The sequence below is a fragment of the Balaenoptera borealis genome (genome assembly GCF_965194805.1).
Source record: "Balaenoptera borealis genome assembly, chromosome: 2".
Classification (NCBI taxonomy): Eukaryota; Metazoa; Chordata; class Mammalia; order Artiodactyla; family Balaenopteridae; genus Balaenoptera; species Balaenoptera borealis.
Window position 1 is genome coordinate 12,448,967 of NC_138867.1, and position 18,708 is coordinate 12,467,674.

Consider the following 18,708-nt stretch of genomic DNA (forward strand, 5'->3'; position numbering starts at 1 on the left):
GAAGGCTGTTTAAAAATGAAGGAAGCATCATCCTTGTCCTCCAGGGACTCACAAGTAGACAAATGTCATTTCACTGCAGTGATGTGACGAGGGCTCTAGCCGCCAGAGGAGCAAAGCGCTGAGAGGGCCTAGGGAAGGGAGCCCCTGCCGCCTCCTCAAAGTGTCAGGGAGGCTTCTCAGAGGAGGCGACACTTGCATTCGGTCTTAAAGAATAAGTGTTTGCAGCCAAACAAGTTTAAGGGCTTGGCTGGAAGATGTTGACCTTGGGAAGGATGCGTCAGAATGGTGGGGCGAGGGGAAGTGGAGGGTGGCTGGTGGCAGAGTGCTTAGGAAATGCAGAGACAGCATTCCTGTGTCTTGTGGTGGAAAAGCAGGCTGCAAGAGCGGCCAGGATCACCTGGCTGCTGGGGACGCATAAAAGATACAGCGATCAAGCCCTGAGGAAGCATGCCTCAATGTTGAGAACAGAGTTCTGGAGAACCCTCCATTTTCTTCTGACGTTAATCAGCCGTGGAAGAGGCTCCAAACATCTCTTTATGCACCTGCGTAATCAAAAGCTGCTGATGAGTCCTAGGCTAGGGAAGCTCATTCTTCAATGTGACTCCAAAGGCACATCCTTGCATCTCATGATCTGTGACCACATTTCTGGGCCTTTAGAAGGCGGGGAGGGGTGTCATTTCAAAGGGCTTAGAAAACTTGCAGCCTAGAATCTGCCTTAATTATCTCTCATCACCAACAAAAGCTTACAGGTCTGGGAGAATGCAGTCACCAAAGCACTCTGAATGGGTTTTTTTCCAGCAGGCAAGCATCATCTCAAAAGCTGAAGCCTGTATTTCTACAAGTAGTTCTAGTTTATGTGGCAATGTGCAGAGAGGCCTAAAGATGCACTCCTCTTTTTTTTTTAATTTGAAATATCAACATATAGCCTTATGGGCTACCCAAAAATTAGTAGACAAACTGTTTCTCACAAATTCATCTGAATATAACTTTGAACTTTTTTAAGGTATTTTTGCACACAGGTGCAAGAGATGATGATCTAAGACACACGTGCAAGCTTACAAACAGCAACTCCTTACCGTTAAAACACAGGTGATGCTCTGCTTCCAGAACTGTCTCCTATCGATCCTAAACATCACAGCAATCTGTTCAGCTTATGGACTCTTCCAGAATGATCTTCTAACCCCTGGGAGCCCTCATCATCATCCAACAGGCTTTCAAATGAAAAGTCCCTTGGAGGACCAGAAGCTCACGTTTACATGTCTAATTTGAAGATATTAGCCACCATACACACGGAATAAAAATTAAAAGCGCACCTATACTCTCCTTGTTTTCCTTCTACAGTCCCTCCCCTTTGCCCTCTCCTCTGTTCCAAAGCCTTGTGTTGTTAGGGTAATACTGTTTACCTGCTATACAGTTTAACTGTGCCTCTCACTCATGCTTATCAACCAATCAAAGCATTTGAACTGCTGGGTTGCAACACAACCTCTGATGTTCATTTAATTCTATACACTGCCCAACAGTAAACTTGGAGTCCATAGAGATATTTGAATCATTTCTTTGAACAATGAGTAACTTTAAACCGTATCAAAATAGAAAGCAGAGAAGCCACAGCTCTGAATAAGTTGTACGAGAAATTCAGTCTGTCTTTGTCTAAACAGCTGTGTGGTTAACTGCCAGCATTGTGACTGTGACCATCAAACAGGCTGCTTGTAACCCAAAGGAGCCATTTTCTCCCCGTAAAGAACAAGCAGCCTATTTCATAGGCAAATAGAAAATGATGTCCATAAATTACTTGCGCTCACACAGTTGTACATACAAATAAACCAAGGTAATTTATACTTTGTGACTAAACATCTTGATCATCCTTACTGTAAAGATATGATGGGAAATCATAGGCAATGTGATTTGAGAGATCTAGTCTGTGTGATTTATCTCATCAAGATGAATAAAAGGCAGGACAGTTAAGGTTGGGCATGTTGAATCCAGGATTTAGTCCTTGAAGTTCAAGTTTCAGGAACTCAAATCCAATCAGGTCATCCAAGGATAAAACAGGAAATAGGGAACCCATCCCACCAATATCCTGCTAATTAACCTCACAAGAGACTGATTTGAAAGCCAGGATGCTAATCTGGTATTGACACCTACCACTAATTTGGATGCTAATTTGGCACCTGAACTTGGGAAATTCACCTGCTCAACAGCCAATATTAGGCGTGGCCTCCATATGTAGAGTTAACAGAGAGATAGCGTTTAGACTAAATATTGTTTGGTAAACAAAGCGCTAGAGCACAGGAAGTTAGAGTTTGTTATGGAATGCTTTTTAAATCAGCCTCCGGGTATTAGTAAGCAGCTGTTTTCTGTTCTAATGATGAATGAAGACAGTATGTAGAAGTAGTCATTCTCCTCTGTGCGGTGTTGAAAGGTCACCAGCAAATCGCAGAATTTTCTCATCCTCCTTGCTCAGCATCTAAGTATCAGTCCCAAGAATCCTGTGTCAACACATGACCTCAGGACAGAGGTCACAATTCATTACATCATCCATTCTCTTTCATTAGTTACATTGAAATTGGAGCTTCCCTAATGGTATTTTAGGCACCATCCTCATTTCATCAGCAGCCCATTTACAACGTTCTCTCTTGGGAAGAGTTACTTTCTGGGAAGACTTCCACAGATGGCTGACGGCATTCATTCTGTGTTTGTCAGGCGTCACCATGGCTCTCTCGAGGCTTTGCAGTAAACTGCAAAGTCTTCAGCCTCTGTGGCTGAATTTCAGCCTCAAAGTGGGCAAGGCAGAGGCAGTAGGTATCTTAAGGAATCCCCTTGAGTAAAGGAAGCTCACCGAGAATTGTCATTCAGCAGCACAAACAAAGCAAAGCACAAGCCTGAATCTGCATCTGATCACCTGCCCTTAATTGCCAGCCTGCAATAAAATTGGTTTCTGGTCATTGAAGAAGAGTGAGACGCTCAGAGGGAGACCCAAGAGGGTTTTCCCATGAGTAGTTTCCACCAGGCAACAGCTCCAGCGGGCAACACTCCTCCTACAGGAACTTTTAAACTGAGGAGATCTGCAGCCCTATCTTTGTGGACGATGCACTGTTTCAGGCTGAGACTACTGGCCATTCCCAAATCCTAAGTCATAATGAGAGAACAAGAGCGGACAACGGGCCTCATGCAGGCAGGAGACTTCATCCAGAAATGCAAGAACCTTCAGGCAAAGTTTAAAGTTTCACTTTCATTCATTCACTCATTCATTCACTCAACAAATGTGAGTACCTTTTATGGGGCCAGGCACTGTACTACATACTAAGCTAACCAAAACACACACTTAGTCAAGCACTAAAAAATATTAATTGTAAGATGGATAATTATTTTATAGAACACTCAAAGAGAAAAAATAAAATGCTGTCAATTACACTTAAATACAACCTCAGTTTTAAGCTGCATTCTGAATTCACAGATGTTAAAATGTGAAAAATGTACATCTCAGAACCAATGAAAAGCCAACGTTCCTGCCTTCACTGGGGGAAGATATAAAATAAATAAATATAAATGCATACATAATTATAAATAAAATACGATTACAAATTGTGGAAAGTGCCATAAAAAAAGAAAATTGGCAGCAAGCTTCACTTGGATCTGTGTTTTGAATTATTGCCATTTTATGCTTACATTCCAAAGTGTGAAATTTCCTGAACTCATTCCTAAATTACGAAGAGTTACCTACTTTGGGCCTTGCAGCCCTGTATGTACAACCTATACCATGTGGTATAATAAAAAATTGCAAGCACTGGGGTCAGACACACCTGGATTTAAATCCCAGCTCTGTTCTCTTTTAGCTATATGACATCAGAGCTTTTGTTTCCTAAATGGTACATTAGAAATAAACCCACCTGCCTAACAGACTTGTGATGATTTAAATATATGTAAAACTCCTGGATCCTCACAGGCACATAATACATGAAAAATATGACTATATTTTTTATTTGCAGAACAGTTATGACTACAATTAGTGACAATACCAACGTAGGGTACAAACTCCCAAGGAATTTAAACTAACCCAATCTAGAGCTATCTGGAAATTTTGCTCTTGATTTCCCAATATGTCCTAAGAGAAAGAGTAGATCCAGGTTTTATTGGTTACCATCTACACATTTTTCATAGGTTTTTACTTCTAAATGTCCTACCAACGCCCAGCAGAATTAAACACATTCATCAGTTTGATGGCCTTGTAAACAATGATACAGGGGCAGCATATAAAATTGGTAAATGAGTTCAGTGGGATGAGAAAGTACCATATTTCATCCATTCTGAGTTGCACATTTTTTTGCACCTTTTACCATATTGAAATTGGGTGCACCTGCTATGCACCCTTATAACTGTTGGTCAACAGCAATCATGACATAGTTGTCATTGCCGGAGTTTGCATAGACTCAGTGGCACTCCAGACAGCACGACAAGGCCACTGCAGCACCTCAATATCACAGTCAACGAACTACTGAAGATCCATTTGAGGGAGGAATGTGTGTCCTGGTTGTTTTCTGAAAATCTTCCACTGACACCTTCTGGGAAGATCAAGAAAACACCAGCATCACAACTTACAGAATGAATGACAGTAGACGGAAAGAAAATCCCAGGAGAGTCAGACCCTGAATGTGAAGAAGTTTTAGAAATTTCTTAACCTATTCATTGCACCTATTTTTGTATGGATGCATGAGGGTGACATATAATTTTTTTTAAACCTATGTTTAATTAAGTCTGAAAGAGCTTTTTTCGATTAAAATAAAGTTCTAAGAAAGCAGTGCATCCTAGATTAACCGACAGTCGTTTTTCTTAGTGGCAAAGGAAACAGTGGTGTGTCTTTTATCTGATAATGGCTTAGATCAGATGAAATACAGTTTTATGATATCTAATGATCAAAGAAAACTTCTTGGAGAAGGTAGGATTTAAGTCAAGCTCTGAACAACAGTTAAGATTCAAATAGGAAGAGGTAGGGCATAACATATGGGGAAAATATCACCAGCAAAGCACAGAGGTTGGAGTTCAAAAGAAAGCCTTTCTTGTGCTGCAGTTATGAGGAAACATGAGTGATTAATCTCGGAAAGGTATGCGGAGGCTGAACTGCCTTTGCTGGCATTAGGGAGTCATTGAAGAATAAGCTGATGAAAGTCTTGATTAGGAAGATTATGCTGAAGGATGGGAGTAAAGAAAGATGGAAGTCAGAATCCTAGGCCCGAGGAAATAAAGGATTTGACAGATGGGCGGAGGCAGTGGTCACCCAAGCCACTCAAAAACAAACAAGTAAATAAAGAAAGGCAAGTCCTCTTATCCCATCCACCATTTTGCCACCCCTGAGCTACTCCTGTATAGAAATCCTGGTTGAAGGAGTGGGAAGGAACAGAGAAATGGAACTTGACAATTGGTAATGGGGGAAGTAGACACATTTGTCCAAGGTGATTCCATTTTATCAAGCTTGGTAAAGTGAAGAATCATAATAACCCAACAGGAATGGGGGAATTTAGAGAAAGCGTGCACGTTGAAGACAAGATGACTAAAGAAATGGAAATAAAGCTCTGGTTCTTTGCTCTTCCTATTGGTCTTTTCATCTTGAAAACGTGAAGGTCAGTGTATGAAAGACCAAAAACAACCAGCACCTTTTTCTTTATTTCTAAATTCATAATAGAAAGGAAAAACTCATAATTAAAAGAGAATACAAGAGCCAATCATATACGAATTCAATAATTATTTGAGCTGCTTCCCCTCAAAAAAAATTTTTGAAAGCTTAAATTAAGTGGTGTGGTTAGTTGGTTTTGCCACCATTTCCATGAGTTGAAATTGCGCAGCAAAAGCAAAAAAAGACACATAAGTTTTCTGAAAGCCTCATCTGCCAAAATTCAAGAGAGGAAAGAAGAAACACAGGTGAAATCCCAGAGGATGATACAGAAAGCTGATGCATTTAGAGTAAAGCATACACTAAACAGAACATCCAAGTTGTGCAGGTATACAATGAAGGAAGAGAGATGCTCGATGCTAAAAGCACATTCCAGATGTTATTTTGTATAGTACCTTTCAAGCAGAAAGTGTACGAATTAGGAATTTTGGGCACTGGGAGCGGGGTATATACATATCAAGAAAATCTCAGGAACAACCTTCTGACTTCTTGTCTTCCCCCTGGTGACACTTCAACATATTCATAGAAACAGTGTTGTCCTGGCTTTGGGAAGCCATGTTTTTGATCTTGACTCCCACATACTAGGTGGTTGTGTGATGTTGATAAACCACCAGGCATACTGGTCCCATTTTCCCCGTGAACAACATACAGTAGGTGGCCAGATGATCTTACAAGTACTGTCCAGCTCTAAGCAAGATGCATGAACTAAGTGAGTGATCTCTGCCACTTGGATCCCAAGCACACAGCATCTTAAAGTAATCGAAACATTATTTTAACATGAATTTTACACATACAATCTTACAACGTGGCATACAAAACATTGAAAAAATTATGATATCATTGGAATCATCTGAAATGAGGCTGATCACTTTAACAGTACAGTGCTGTAACATCTTTGATATTACTGTTTTCCCCATAGGAATTTTTTCCCATTCTAGATGCCCAATTTTGAACAAATGACATCCCCAGGACCATGACACTTGTTCTTTGTATATAAAGCTATAGTGCTTTCAATGGAATATTACTCAGCCATAAAAAAGAATGAAATAATGCCATTTGCAGCAATATAGATGGACCTAGAGCTTATCATACGAAGTGAAGTAAGTCAGACTGAGAAAGATGAATATCATATGATATCGCTAATATGTGGAATCTAAAAAAATGACACAAATGAACTTATTTACAAAACAGAAATAGACTCACAGACATAGAAAACAAACTTATGGTTACCAAAGGGGGAAGGGGAGGAGGGACAAACTAGGAGCTTGGGATTAAAATACACACACTACTATATATAAAACAGATAACCAATAAGGACCTACTGTATAGCACAGGGGACTATACTCAGTATCTTATAATAACCTATAACGGAAAAGAATCTAAAAAAGAATAGATAGAGATGTATATGTATGACTGAATCACTTTGCTGTACACCTGAAACTAACACAACATTGTTAATCAACATTTCAATAAAAATTTTAAAAAATAAAAAAAATAAAGCTGTAATGCTTTACAAGATTCTCCTCCCAAACCAAAGCACAAGCAAGCTCAGGGGCTCCGAATGAAGATATGGAAATCAAATTTTGGCTGCAAATCACGGAGTTCATGGTAATAAGTCCACCCAGTATCCTGCTTTTGGGTTGGCTGCTTAGCATAGTTATAATTTTTCATATTAACCCTTTCCAGATCAGTTATCCCACTGGCTCTTTGTTTAAGACCAAAATTTTAGCATTATTGCACACACAACTGAGAAAAATAATATTTCTTTAACTAGAATCTTGTTTGTAGTTATAATCTAAAGGATGAGCAACAGCTTGGGAATGATCCTATGCCTTAATTACATGTTTTCTCCGAAATCCAAGGTTCAAACAAATATAAGACCAGTATTAATTAGAGAGATAGGAAGAGAATCCCTATTAATGGGATAGTTCTTGCTTTATAAAAGCAGCAGACACAAATGATCTTTACCTTTATGTTACCTTTTAGTTGCTACTGTTGCACACATGGGCTTTCTAAGGCACCAAGGCATGATCCTTTTCCTGAATATAAAACAACAGAAACTCCAACTCATATTCCATCTCTTTTGGTTCTGATTTAGTGTATCGGGTATTTATTTAGGGGAAAAATATATTTCATTACCTAAGTCACTGCCCATCCCCAGATCTGCCCTCTGGTACTGAAGACATCAGGGACCAGTGAATAATACTGAGAGGTCCCTCAGCTCCCATCCGCCTGCTCCCACTGACTCTCGCCAACAGATACAGACAAGCCTCCAGGAACCCAAGACTACAGCTACAGGATGAGGACCAGGGGCCCAAGGTTGACTGGAGGACCATTTTAAGGGCTATCTGCTGTTATCACAGTTGTGCTTGTTTTGTTAAACAGGGCAAGAAAAAAGTAGAGAATCAGGTTCACCAGCAAACATCAAAATTCTTACTTAATCCTGCATCTAGTTCCTCTTTGCTTTTCTCTTGTGCGAAAATGTCAGGAAATGGCAACCTCAAAATCGTGTTCCTTTCCTTTAGAGAATGAAGTCACATGTCATTCAGTGTAAAAATCAAACCCTAATATTAGAGATGATTAGTTGATTCACTCAAGATACATCTTCTAAAAGCAATAAAGAAGAACACCTCCCAGGGCTTCTAGTACCACCCCATCAGAAGTGCATTAATTAGCCACCATCATGGGGAACCTCCCAGTGTATGACAGCTTGACTTTGCAAACCCTCATTTACTATGATATTTATCATAAATACAAACCCATGAAAATAACCAAGACGTATTTATAAACACCAGTGGTTAGCACTCATACCCATGCCAGGGTGTCTGGCAGTAAAATGAGACACACAGATTCGTGAGGCAGAAAAACTTTGGATTACAAGAATGTGATCAGATACAGAAAATCTATGTATCTGAAACCAAGCAGTAATTTCTCCAAAGAATGTTTTGTCTCTCTTTGAAAAGCTTAAGGGTAAACTTGGGGAGACATCAAAGGAAGATGTGTCCAGTCAGAGCCGAGAATGATCGCTTCAGAAAGAAAGCAGCTGATAGAAGGTCAGAGTTCGAGGGGAGGCTCAGATGCTTTGCTTTTGGTGACCTCTGACCTCCACCAATACCACTGCAAACTCTGAGAGGTCAAGGATGGGTCTGTCTGCATCACAGCTGTGTTTCTGGATCTTTGCACTGCTCATCAAGTGAATGAACAGTCCCATGTATAACCTCATCCAGCAGCTAATTAGGTCTTTAAACCCCAAACAACCTACAGCTACAAATAAGTTACTCTGCTACCAAGAGAGCAAAATTTATTTTGCCAATGAAGACAAAAATAACCCAGTTTATTTACCTGTTCATATTTTCTAGACTTCACCTTTCTTAAAGACCGTAACATAATTTGTAATAAATGTCATTACTGCCTATAGGTTTCACAAGGCAAATCTCAAACACTGCTGTTTCCTTCAACAGCAAAAGTGTGAAAATATCATTTGAGAGAGGAAACATAAACTCCATTACTGCATACATAAAGAATAAATGCATGGGCTTCCCTGGTGGCGCAGGGGTTGAGAATCTGCCTGCCAATGCAGGGGACACGGGTTCGAGCCCTGGTCTGGGAAGATCCCACATGCCGCGGAGCAACTAAGCCCGTGAGCCACAACTACTGAGCCTGCGCGTCTGGAGCCTGTGCTCCGCAACAAGAGAGGCCGCGATAGTGAGAGGTCCACGCACCGCGATGAAGAGTGGCCCCCACTTGCCGCAACTAGAGAAAGCCCTCGCACAGAAACGAAGACCCAACACAGCCATAAATAAATAAATAAATAAATAAAAATTAAAAAAAAAAAGAATAAATTCATTTTATTGCTAACAAAACTAAGTTATATAAATGCTATGCATCCCAAATGTTCTTTCTAAGCTTCTTTAGGATGAGTTTTCATGCTTACGACTTACAAAACCAGCATCACAACTTTCCTGACAGAGTGCTGATGAAAGGACACCCAATTAATATTAATATGTATACATGCATTTCCTATCATAAGTACACTTAACAATGCTTTATAATGCAACATCTAGTTCCTGCTACTTAATTGCCAGCTCCCTGGTTTTTCCATCTGTTACTAAGTCTTCCACCAAAAAACAGTTGACGTTGGGTCTTGTATTCAAAGGCAGCTCCCAGGTAGATTCAAATATCCAAGTAAAATGGTACAATTAATTACATAAATAAACTTCCATTGATTAAGTCCATTATTACGGGGACATAAATGTACCAGGTATGAAAACGTGGAGGCCAGGATAAGGCAAGGTTTTTGACAATGTAGCCCTTACCTGGTGATTTAGTATTTAACATGAAATTAATCTGAACAATTATTTTCTTTGTATTGTTTTAACTTTCAAACATTTCATCATCAAAAATATGGGAACGTTCTTGTTTAAAAGTAACCAAAGATGCAAAGAAAAATGCTAAGGATAAAACCTGGTTGTATAATTCCTTCCCTATTTCCGTATTTTAGGTGTGATTTAAGTAAAAGTGTTATATATTTTAAGAAAATGTTTTAGTATAGCTCATTAATCTCATCAAAGTCAACCACCATTATATTTATTGAGCTTCTCTGATACACCCAACATAACGTTATTCAAGTATAAGATATAAAGAGTTTATAATCTAGCAAAGGTGACAAAACCACAATTAGTCAATAATAAAGCACTAAATTATAAGAACCTATCAAGGTATATTGGAATCCAGGCTGCGATATCAAGTCGATGTGTGTAAAATATACCCTTAATATGCAATAAGGTTTAAAAGATAAGAACTTTTCATAAAAGTCAGTTTTGAGGGAATTCTCTGGAGGTCCAGTGGTCAGGGCTCTGAGCTTTCACTGCCAGGGGCCAGGGTTCAATCCCTGGTTGGGGAACTAAGATCCTGCAAGCTGCACAGTGCAGCCAAAAATTTAAAACGAAAAAAAAAAAAAAAAAACACACGCGGTTTTGAAATTAGTCTAAATCACTTAATTAAAGTAGGAGCAATAGTACACTTAAAAACTAAAGGGAAAAATTAAAAAGCTAAAAATTCTGTACCATTTTTCTTTCACAACAGAAGATAAAGGAAAATATGTGCTTGCAGTTAAGTGTTCTGAAAGTGAGCTAGAGCAGGCCAGGAGAAAATACTTTCTGCTTTTCCACTTCCTCCCCCTTTACCAAAGCAAAGGGTTAACATGTGAATCTGCTCCAAGAGAAAATTCTAGAAGGAAGACAGTGCCTCCCTGTTCCCCCATGAAACCACCCCAGCATTCATATCACTGCCATTTCCTGAGGGAGGCCTATCCCACCTTCTACATCTGGGTCTTCCTCATTCTCTCTTAACCTCCCCCTCTGCTTCAGTCTCCCTCCTTTCTCAACCTCAAGCCTAAAGGAAAATCACCTCTCAACCAAATCTCACGTGCTCTCTTGTACATCATCACCGATCCTCTTGCCATTCTGAGCATCATTTTGAAACAAATCAGGATCACACCATCAACCAGAAGACTAGGGCAGACCACAGAATCGTTGTTTGGCGAGTGGGTATTTCAGCCAAACAACAGAAGGAAGAAAACATGGTGTGCCCAACTGCTTATTACATTATAATAACAAAGCACAGAAACACAAAAATTGAAGGTGTTAATTCACTGAGTGATGTAGACTAATAGGAGAAAATCTATCGCTTTTCTAATGCAGAAAATACACAAAGCCGAAAACAGCAGTCTCCTAAGAGAAAATGTGAGGCAATTACGAATATAAGAACTACCAGTGAAGGCGATTTTCCTCCCAAATGTTATCCTCATTGGGGAATTACATTTGACCTTTAAAAAAAAAAAAAATTTATGAAATGGAAAACATTTTTAAGTCACAAGAATTTGTCCTGTAGAAAGTTTTCCAAGTGGTAAGCAGTCTATCAGACTTTATTTTTCTCTAATTAGTTCCATTCAACTCTTATAGAGATTCAATCTCATTAAAATCAGGTCAAAACTCTCATTTAAATATTAAAATTTTATTCTGATATATAGGGAAAAGCAAGACTTGAAGGGGAGGGGAAGTCCTGGCCAAAAATGTGCAACAGTGAAGAAAGAAAAGAGCTTCAAGCCATTTCCTTCCCTTTCCTACAAACCTCCCCCTTGGGCAAGGACATCACCCATCGCCCGCTCTCGCCAATGAGGGTCCACGTTCTTCTCCAAACGAACCTTCAGAATCTGTCTGAAACCCACTTCCCTCCTTCTGTTCAGATTAAAGTTCCATTCATGTGTCAAGGGTCTGTCCCCATGTCCCTTCCTCTATGGAGTCCTTCCTGAATCTCAAGGTTCCCTGCTCTGAAATTCTATTGCTCACTCCTTGATTCAAATAGTTTTCATCCTGAATAATAATTACATTTTACAAATATAATTTGTACTAGGATATTTTTTGAAATAAAGGTTTTGAATATTGTGAATCACAGCATCTCACACATAGCAGGTGATCATTTTTAAATTAACCTATAGTGTATATAGTAATAAACCAAAAATGATATTTCTTTCTGTTAAGTAGTACCTCTATTTTTTTAACCCTGTTGAAGGTGTTTTTCATGCCACTGTTGTTTTCCTTTTTTAATGTGTTGCATGGGTAGTAGTAGTGTTATTTGGGGTGCGCAGCAGAAGGAAGCATTGATAAATGTGAAAGGCAATTCCAGCCCCGCCTGTGTCACTTTTTTTCCTCTGTGTCCCTAGTTAAATACAGGATGCATACTTACTTATTCTGCATTTCTACTTTCCTTAATTAGCCTAGACTGAAGCTTGAGGTTTACACCACAATCAACTCTAACATTTTTTTCTTGCACTGAAATATACAAGCAGGTGCTCTTTTTTTATTATCAGTTTACTGAGTGATTATCAAATGCGACAGAATTGCAGACTGGAATTTTGTGAACTGAATTATTCATTAGAGTGAATTTCAATACACTGAGCATCAACTTACCATTGCTCGGAGCCATCAGCTAAAGTTTACAAATATTTTCCTTACAGGGAATTGTTGTTGCAATAGTATTTCTAGCAGGGGAATGTCAAGTTGGTAAAGCTGTACTATTAACAATGGATCTGTGGACACATGAAAGGAACACTGTGCCTGCAATCATCAGGCTTAGGCTTATCAGGCTTTTCTTTTCCTTTTTAAGAAGAAATCTTCAGAATTCCAGTTACAAGATTTACAGCATTTCAGTCTTATGCCCTTTAAGATCTTATGTTTGGAGGTTAATAAAATAGATTGATCCAGAGATACTACCTGTTGGGGTCTTTTCTTTTTTCCTTTCAAACGCAGTACGTTAGACGATGCAGTCTAAGCTATGGAAAGAGGGATATGGAAACAGCTGACTACTAGTGCATGTTAGCTGCCTGCCATCCAGCGGCTGGAAGTATAATTCACCCACACCCACTGCCCAATGAGCTAAGGAAATGATGAACGGAGCCATGTCTCATAAGTACATCAAAAGCTAACAATAATATACATTTACTGTCTCATATTTATGTAAAGACAGAATGATGGGAAAATTATTGAATGCTTTAGTGGAAGTGAAGCCAAAGTCTCCTCCTTTATAATTCTAAGCCATAAGAAACTTATCTTTATGTTCAAACTGTTTCCCTTTAAAAAATTCCCAATTTAGAAAATTTGCCTATCTATGTCATATGAACCAAACTAAATAATAAAATGATTACCAATGATAAAAATAGATCTGACTGCATGGGATACAGCACATTGAAGGGGCAAAAATTTTGATATCAATCTCTAGGGAAGAAAAACATGCAAATATGTCCATAGTGATCCCAGTATTGTTACAGTTACATAGTGAATTCATTCTGAATGATTTTTATCATTTTCACTCATGTAAAATGTAATACCATTCTCTTGTTTTAAATCTTTAACCTCTTTTAAACAATTATAATACTAATGTTTTTAAATAGTTTTTGACGATTATTTATTATAAAAATGAGGCACATTTATTGTAAAAAGGTAAAAAAAATAAATATCACCATAATCTGAGCATTATTAACTGTGTGCTTTCTAAGAGAAATGCTCTGATTCCCATCTCCTTTTTCTTAAAAAAATATTTTATATGTATATATACACATACACACATGTATGTATATATGTATATGCATATGTACACCTTTAATTTTAGTTTACAAGATATCATGAAAATGTTCTCATATTACTGAATAGTCTTCGAATTATGATTTAATGGTTACATATCATATTGTTAGACAGGCCTTAATTTATTTAGCCAATACTTTTTTTTTAGCTTTTAGATTGGTTCCAATTTTTTACTGTCATAAACAACAATATAATGAATATCTCTGTGGTCAAATCCTTGCATAGATCTCTGCTTATTTATTTCAATAAATTATTAGAAAAAATTATTCCTTAAAAATTATATCCACTGGTTCCCATGAGAAATTAATTTTGTTTCATCTTTGCCTATATGATAGATGAGAAATGGCTGTTATGCCATTGCTAGTTTAATTCGCAAGTCTTTGACAATAGTGAAGCTAAACATTTCTTAAATATTTATTGGCCATTTGGGGTGGGGGATTTGTAAATTGCCTGTCCGTGTCCCTATTTTTCTCCTAGTGATTTTCTTTCTCCTGATTTATAATTGCTCTTTTTAAGATTGGATAAAGATAGCACACATACAGAAAATGAACAGCTGCTTCAATATTACTATCATACAAAGTAGAATTAAAGACAAAAGCCTAAAAGATTTGGACCAAGAAAAGCATTTTACTTTTATAAAAGGTATAATCCACTACGAGTATATGGTAGCTATGTACTGAATAACAGTCCTAAAGTAAAATAAGCAAAACCTGGTAGAAATACAGGCAACATTAACAGAAAAGCTATAATAAAAGGCTGTTCTAAAAGAATGTCATAGAAATACCCTGACACTCCCCAAATAATATTAGTCTTTTAAAGTGCTGTAGATGGTCAACAAAAGTAATCATTTGTTAGAACACAGAAACCACACAAGTCACAATCTCCAACAATAATTTTGTAAATTGGAAATTAATCTTGAAGGAATTTTATTCTCTCAACTGCTTTAAAGTTCAGAAAATCTTCTTTTAAATTACTATTGGATTCTTGCAGAACTCCAAAGTGCAAATAGAGGCCATTTGGAATGTCATAAATCCCACTAAAGACTCAAGAGGACTGAATAACAGAGAGGGAAGGGACTGCATTCACTCCCAGCATCCCGGGAACATAGGGCAGAGGTCACGAGAGGGGCACCCCTAGTCAGCCTGAGTTGGCACCCCTAATTCAGGGACGGGGCTCTGCCTCTTCATGCCTTGAGTGCAGGTCTTTCAGGACCAACCCAGAGCCCACAAGTCCTTGGAGCCCCCCAGGTGCTTGGGAGAATAGATGGGGCCCCAAAGTGAGTCCAGGGCAGAGAGAACAGGTGAGAACTGGAGGTGGTATTACCACCTGAAGTCTCCTTATTCATTCTTTAACTGGTTCTCAGCTCCCTTTCTGGAATTCTAGGTGTGTTCTATCAAGATTCCTCATTCCTCTCTCCAGGAAAGGAGCTCCCAAATCTGGACTCACTCCGTGCTACAGTTGAATATGAAGGTCAGAGTAGAAAATAAGTGCTCAGATGAGGAAACACAGTCAGAAAGGTAAAGTGACTTGTCCAAAGCCTGTGGACAAAGTGTCCATGTTCATAACAGCATTATAAGTCCTCTTTTTAAGATGCTTCTCCCATTACTTCCACTAATCCTTGACTCTCAAATCCCTTGCCAGCTGACTCGCATCTTACCTCCTCCAAGAATGGTGCCCTGATTGACACTGACCCTGAGTACTCCTCTACAGAGAAATTGATCCTTAAAGCCTTTACTATTTGTATCTGTCATTGTTTTACTTTGAATACAAAGCATGTGGCAATGTGTATAGATTCTTTTCTATAACAGATAAGCACCTGAATTCTTGTGTGTAAATGGAATATTAGAAAATCAAATAATTGATTTGAACCAAGAGATGCTGGAGGTCAAATATCAGCCAAGGTCACACGATGTGACGTAGTCTCCAGATGCCCCCTGACTCTCAGTGCTGCCTCAGCTACCACCACAAATAGGCTGTAAACACGCTTGACCTTGTTTCACTCCCCCTAGATTTCAAGTCCCAAACTAGGGCACCTGACTGAAGGCCCTGAACCAAGGCAGCAGCCACGGAAACGGAGATGACACAGAACCGGCAGAACCTGCTGGCTGAGCAGCAGTTGGGGATAAGAAGAGCTGAAGGAGATGCCAAGATTTCTCATTTGAACAGCAAGGTAAGTGGTCAAGCTATTGTCTGAGATAAGAATTCGGTGAAGATGAGCCGTTTGGAGGGCAAATTGATGAGTTTCACTTGGGGCATGTTGAATTCGAGGGCTCTAAGTGTTGCAATGAAAAGCTGAAAATGCAAATCTGTATTTCAGGAAAGAAATGGGGGCTTAACGATATGCATCTGAGAATCATCAGCATGAAAGGGATACTCATGTAATCACCCCAAGAAGAAGGTAAAAACTGAGAAGAGAGGTGAACGTGGGGCATCAGGGATGAGTGAGATTCAGCGTGAGTTGAGAAAAAGGAACAAATTATAGAAACTGAGAACAGTCAGAGAGGCAGCAGGAGAGGCAAGAAAGAGGAATGTATTGGAACTCAAGGCAAAAAAGAAAAATGTTTCAAAGAAAGAAAAAAAGGAGCCAAGAGTGTTAAAGCTCAATCCAAATGTCCCTCAAGAAGGGACTGTTTGGGCTTCCCTGGTGGCGCAGTGGTTAAGAATCTGCCTGCCAATGCAGGGGACACGGGTTCGAGCCCTGGTCTGGGAAGATCCCACATGATGCGGAGCAAATGGGCCCGTGAGCCACAGCTACTGAGCCTGCGCGTCTGGAGCCTGTGCTCCGCAACAAGAGAGGCCGCGATAGTGAGAGGCCCGCGCACCGCGATGAAGAGTGGCCCCCACTCGCCGCAACTGGAGAAAGCCCTCGCACAGAAACGAAGACCCAACACAGCCATAAATTAATTAATTAATTAATTAATTAATTAATTAAAAAAAAAAAGAAGGGACTGTTTGAGTAAACCATGATACAGCCACACAGTGGAGCAGAGAGGCACGGGGAGACCTCTGTATCCTGCTGTGTGTGATCCCTCAGACACAGGTGAAAAAAAGCACAGAGCAGAGCAGTGTGTTGTACGCCGCTTTTGGTGTAAAAAGGCGGAACACACAAATGCATGCGTGCACACGTATTTGCTTATATTTTTAAAATCGAACGATGGAAGAATAAGCCAAAAACGTAAAATCAAAAAGTTACCTATAAGGGGAGAAGACAACGATGAAAACTGCAACTCCCTAAACACACCATATTTTATAGTTCTGACTTATCACGGTTCAACACATAATCATAAAACACAGTGTATCGAATTCTTTTAAAAAACAATCTCTAAAAATGGAAAGTAAATGGAAAAAGAAATGGCTCTGGGAATTCCCTGGAGGGCCAGTGGTTAGGAGTTGGCGCTTTCACTGCAGGGGCCCAGGTTCGATCCCTGGTCAAGGAACTAAGATCCCACAAGCCACGTGGCATGGCCAAAATAAAAAGAAATGGCCCTAATTATGTCTCAAGTTGGTGGCTTAACCACAAACAGAAGAACTATTTTAAGCAACTTTAAAATGAAGTAATTTTTTGTGTATATCTATGATATACACTGAAGATTGAAAGAACCTCAAAGAAGTATTAAATTGTTTTCAGTAATCATATTGTTGGTAATAATAATATGATTGTTATTGGAAATATATAATGGATAGTCTATATCCTACCATATAGTAGGATAAAGCAAATAAGCAACTAGGGTAATGTCATTAGGAACTAAGATTTTCAGTGTAAAAGAAAAGAAACACAAACATAAAAATCAAATAAGTAAAAAGTGGTTAATCTTTTTTTTTTTTTATTTTTTTTATTTTTGGCTGCTTTGGGTCTTTGTTGCTGTGCGCAGGCTTTCTCTGGTTGCGGTGAGCGGGGGCTACTCCTCGTCGCAGTGTGCAGGCTTCTCATTGCAGTGGCTTCTCTTTGTTGCGGAGCATGGGCTCTAGGTACGTGGGCTTCAGTAGTTGTGGCACGTGGGCTCAGTAGTTGTGGCTCACGGGCTCTAGAGCTCAGGCTCAGTAGTTGTGGCACATGGGCTTAGTTGCTCTGTGGCATGTGGGATCTTCCCGGATAAGGGCTCAAACCTGTGTCCCCTGCATTGGCAGGAGGATTCTTAACCACTGTGCCACCAGAGAAGTCCCAAAGCTGGTTAATCTTAATTTTGATTGGAAATATCTTTATGAACTCAGATGTATGTTTCTCCTTTTGAAAACAACATATTTCCTTGCTCTATCCACTGAAATAGTGATAAACAACGATCAACTCAGCAGCAATGAACACCCCTAGGACCCAGACTAGAGTCTCTAAATACATCCCCTATGAAATGGAACCAGAGTTCCTTGGATTCCTAGAGTGGGGCAGGAAATACACAAGGTGATCCTGGAGCATCTTCATACCAGAAAGCACGGAAGCTGTCAAAGACAACTGAAGTCATGTCAAAGGACACAGGAGCCAACTTGCAGCATCTCCCATGGACCAAAGAAGAAACGTAAACAATAAAAACAATAATGACTGCAGTGGATTGAAACAGAAAATATACAAGATCCATGATTTCATGGTGATATTTGAAAAGCAAAAACCAAAAACACTTTGGTCATTTCAGGAAGTTGCTATGGCACCAACTCACTTTGAAAACTGATAAAGGGAAAGGATCAATCATTGTTCCTGCTTTTCCAGAACAAACTGTATTTCACAGCAATCAAACAGCTTATGAGATGGGTCGAATTTAAAGAAAAATTCTAGCTTTAAAATGCAGAATAAATGAGAGTAAGTCACCATTTGAACCCTTAATGAAGCAGTGAATCTAGGCAGCAAGTGTCAATAGATGCTAAAACCGGGACTTCCCTGGTGGCACAGTGGTTAAGAATCCCCCTGCA

General features: G+C 39.3%; 1 protein-coding gene across 7 annotated transcripts in view; it reads right to left on the reverse strand.

Moving 5' to 3' along the window:
* The window catches only part of DNAH5 (dynein axonemal heavy chain 5), a 323,695-nt gene that overhangs the window by 211,177 nt on the left and 93,810 nt on the right, over positions 1–18,708 (reverse strand). Inside the window, exon 1 of one of the 7 annotated variants that reach the window (XM_082382589.1) lies at positions 1,077–18,701. The exons of the other annotated variants lie outside the window; for them this stretch is intronic. Coding sequence (XP_082238715.1) covers positions 1,077–1,133 — 57 coding nt within the window. The 5' untranslated portion in view covers positions 1,134–18,701. Of the gene's footprint in view, positions 1–1,076; positions 18,702–18,708 lie in introns of those variants that run through there. 7 annotated transcript variants of the gene reach the window in all.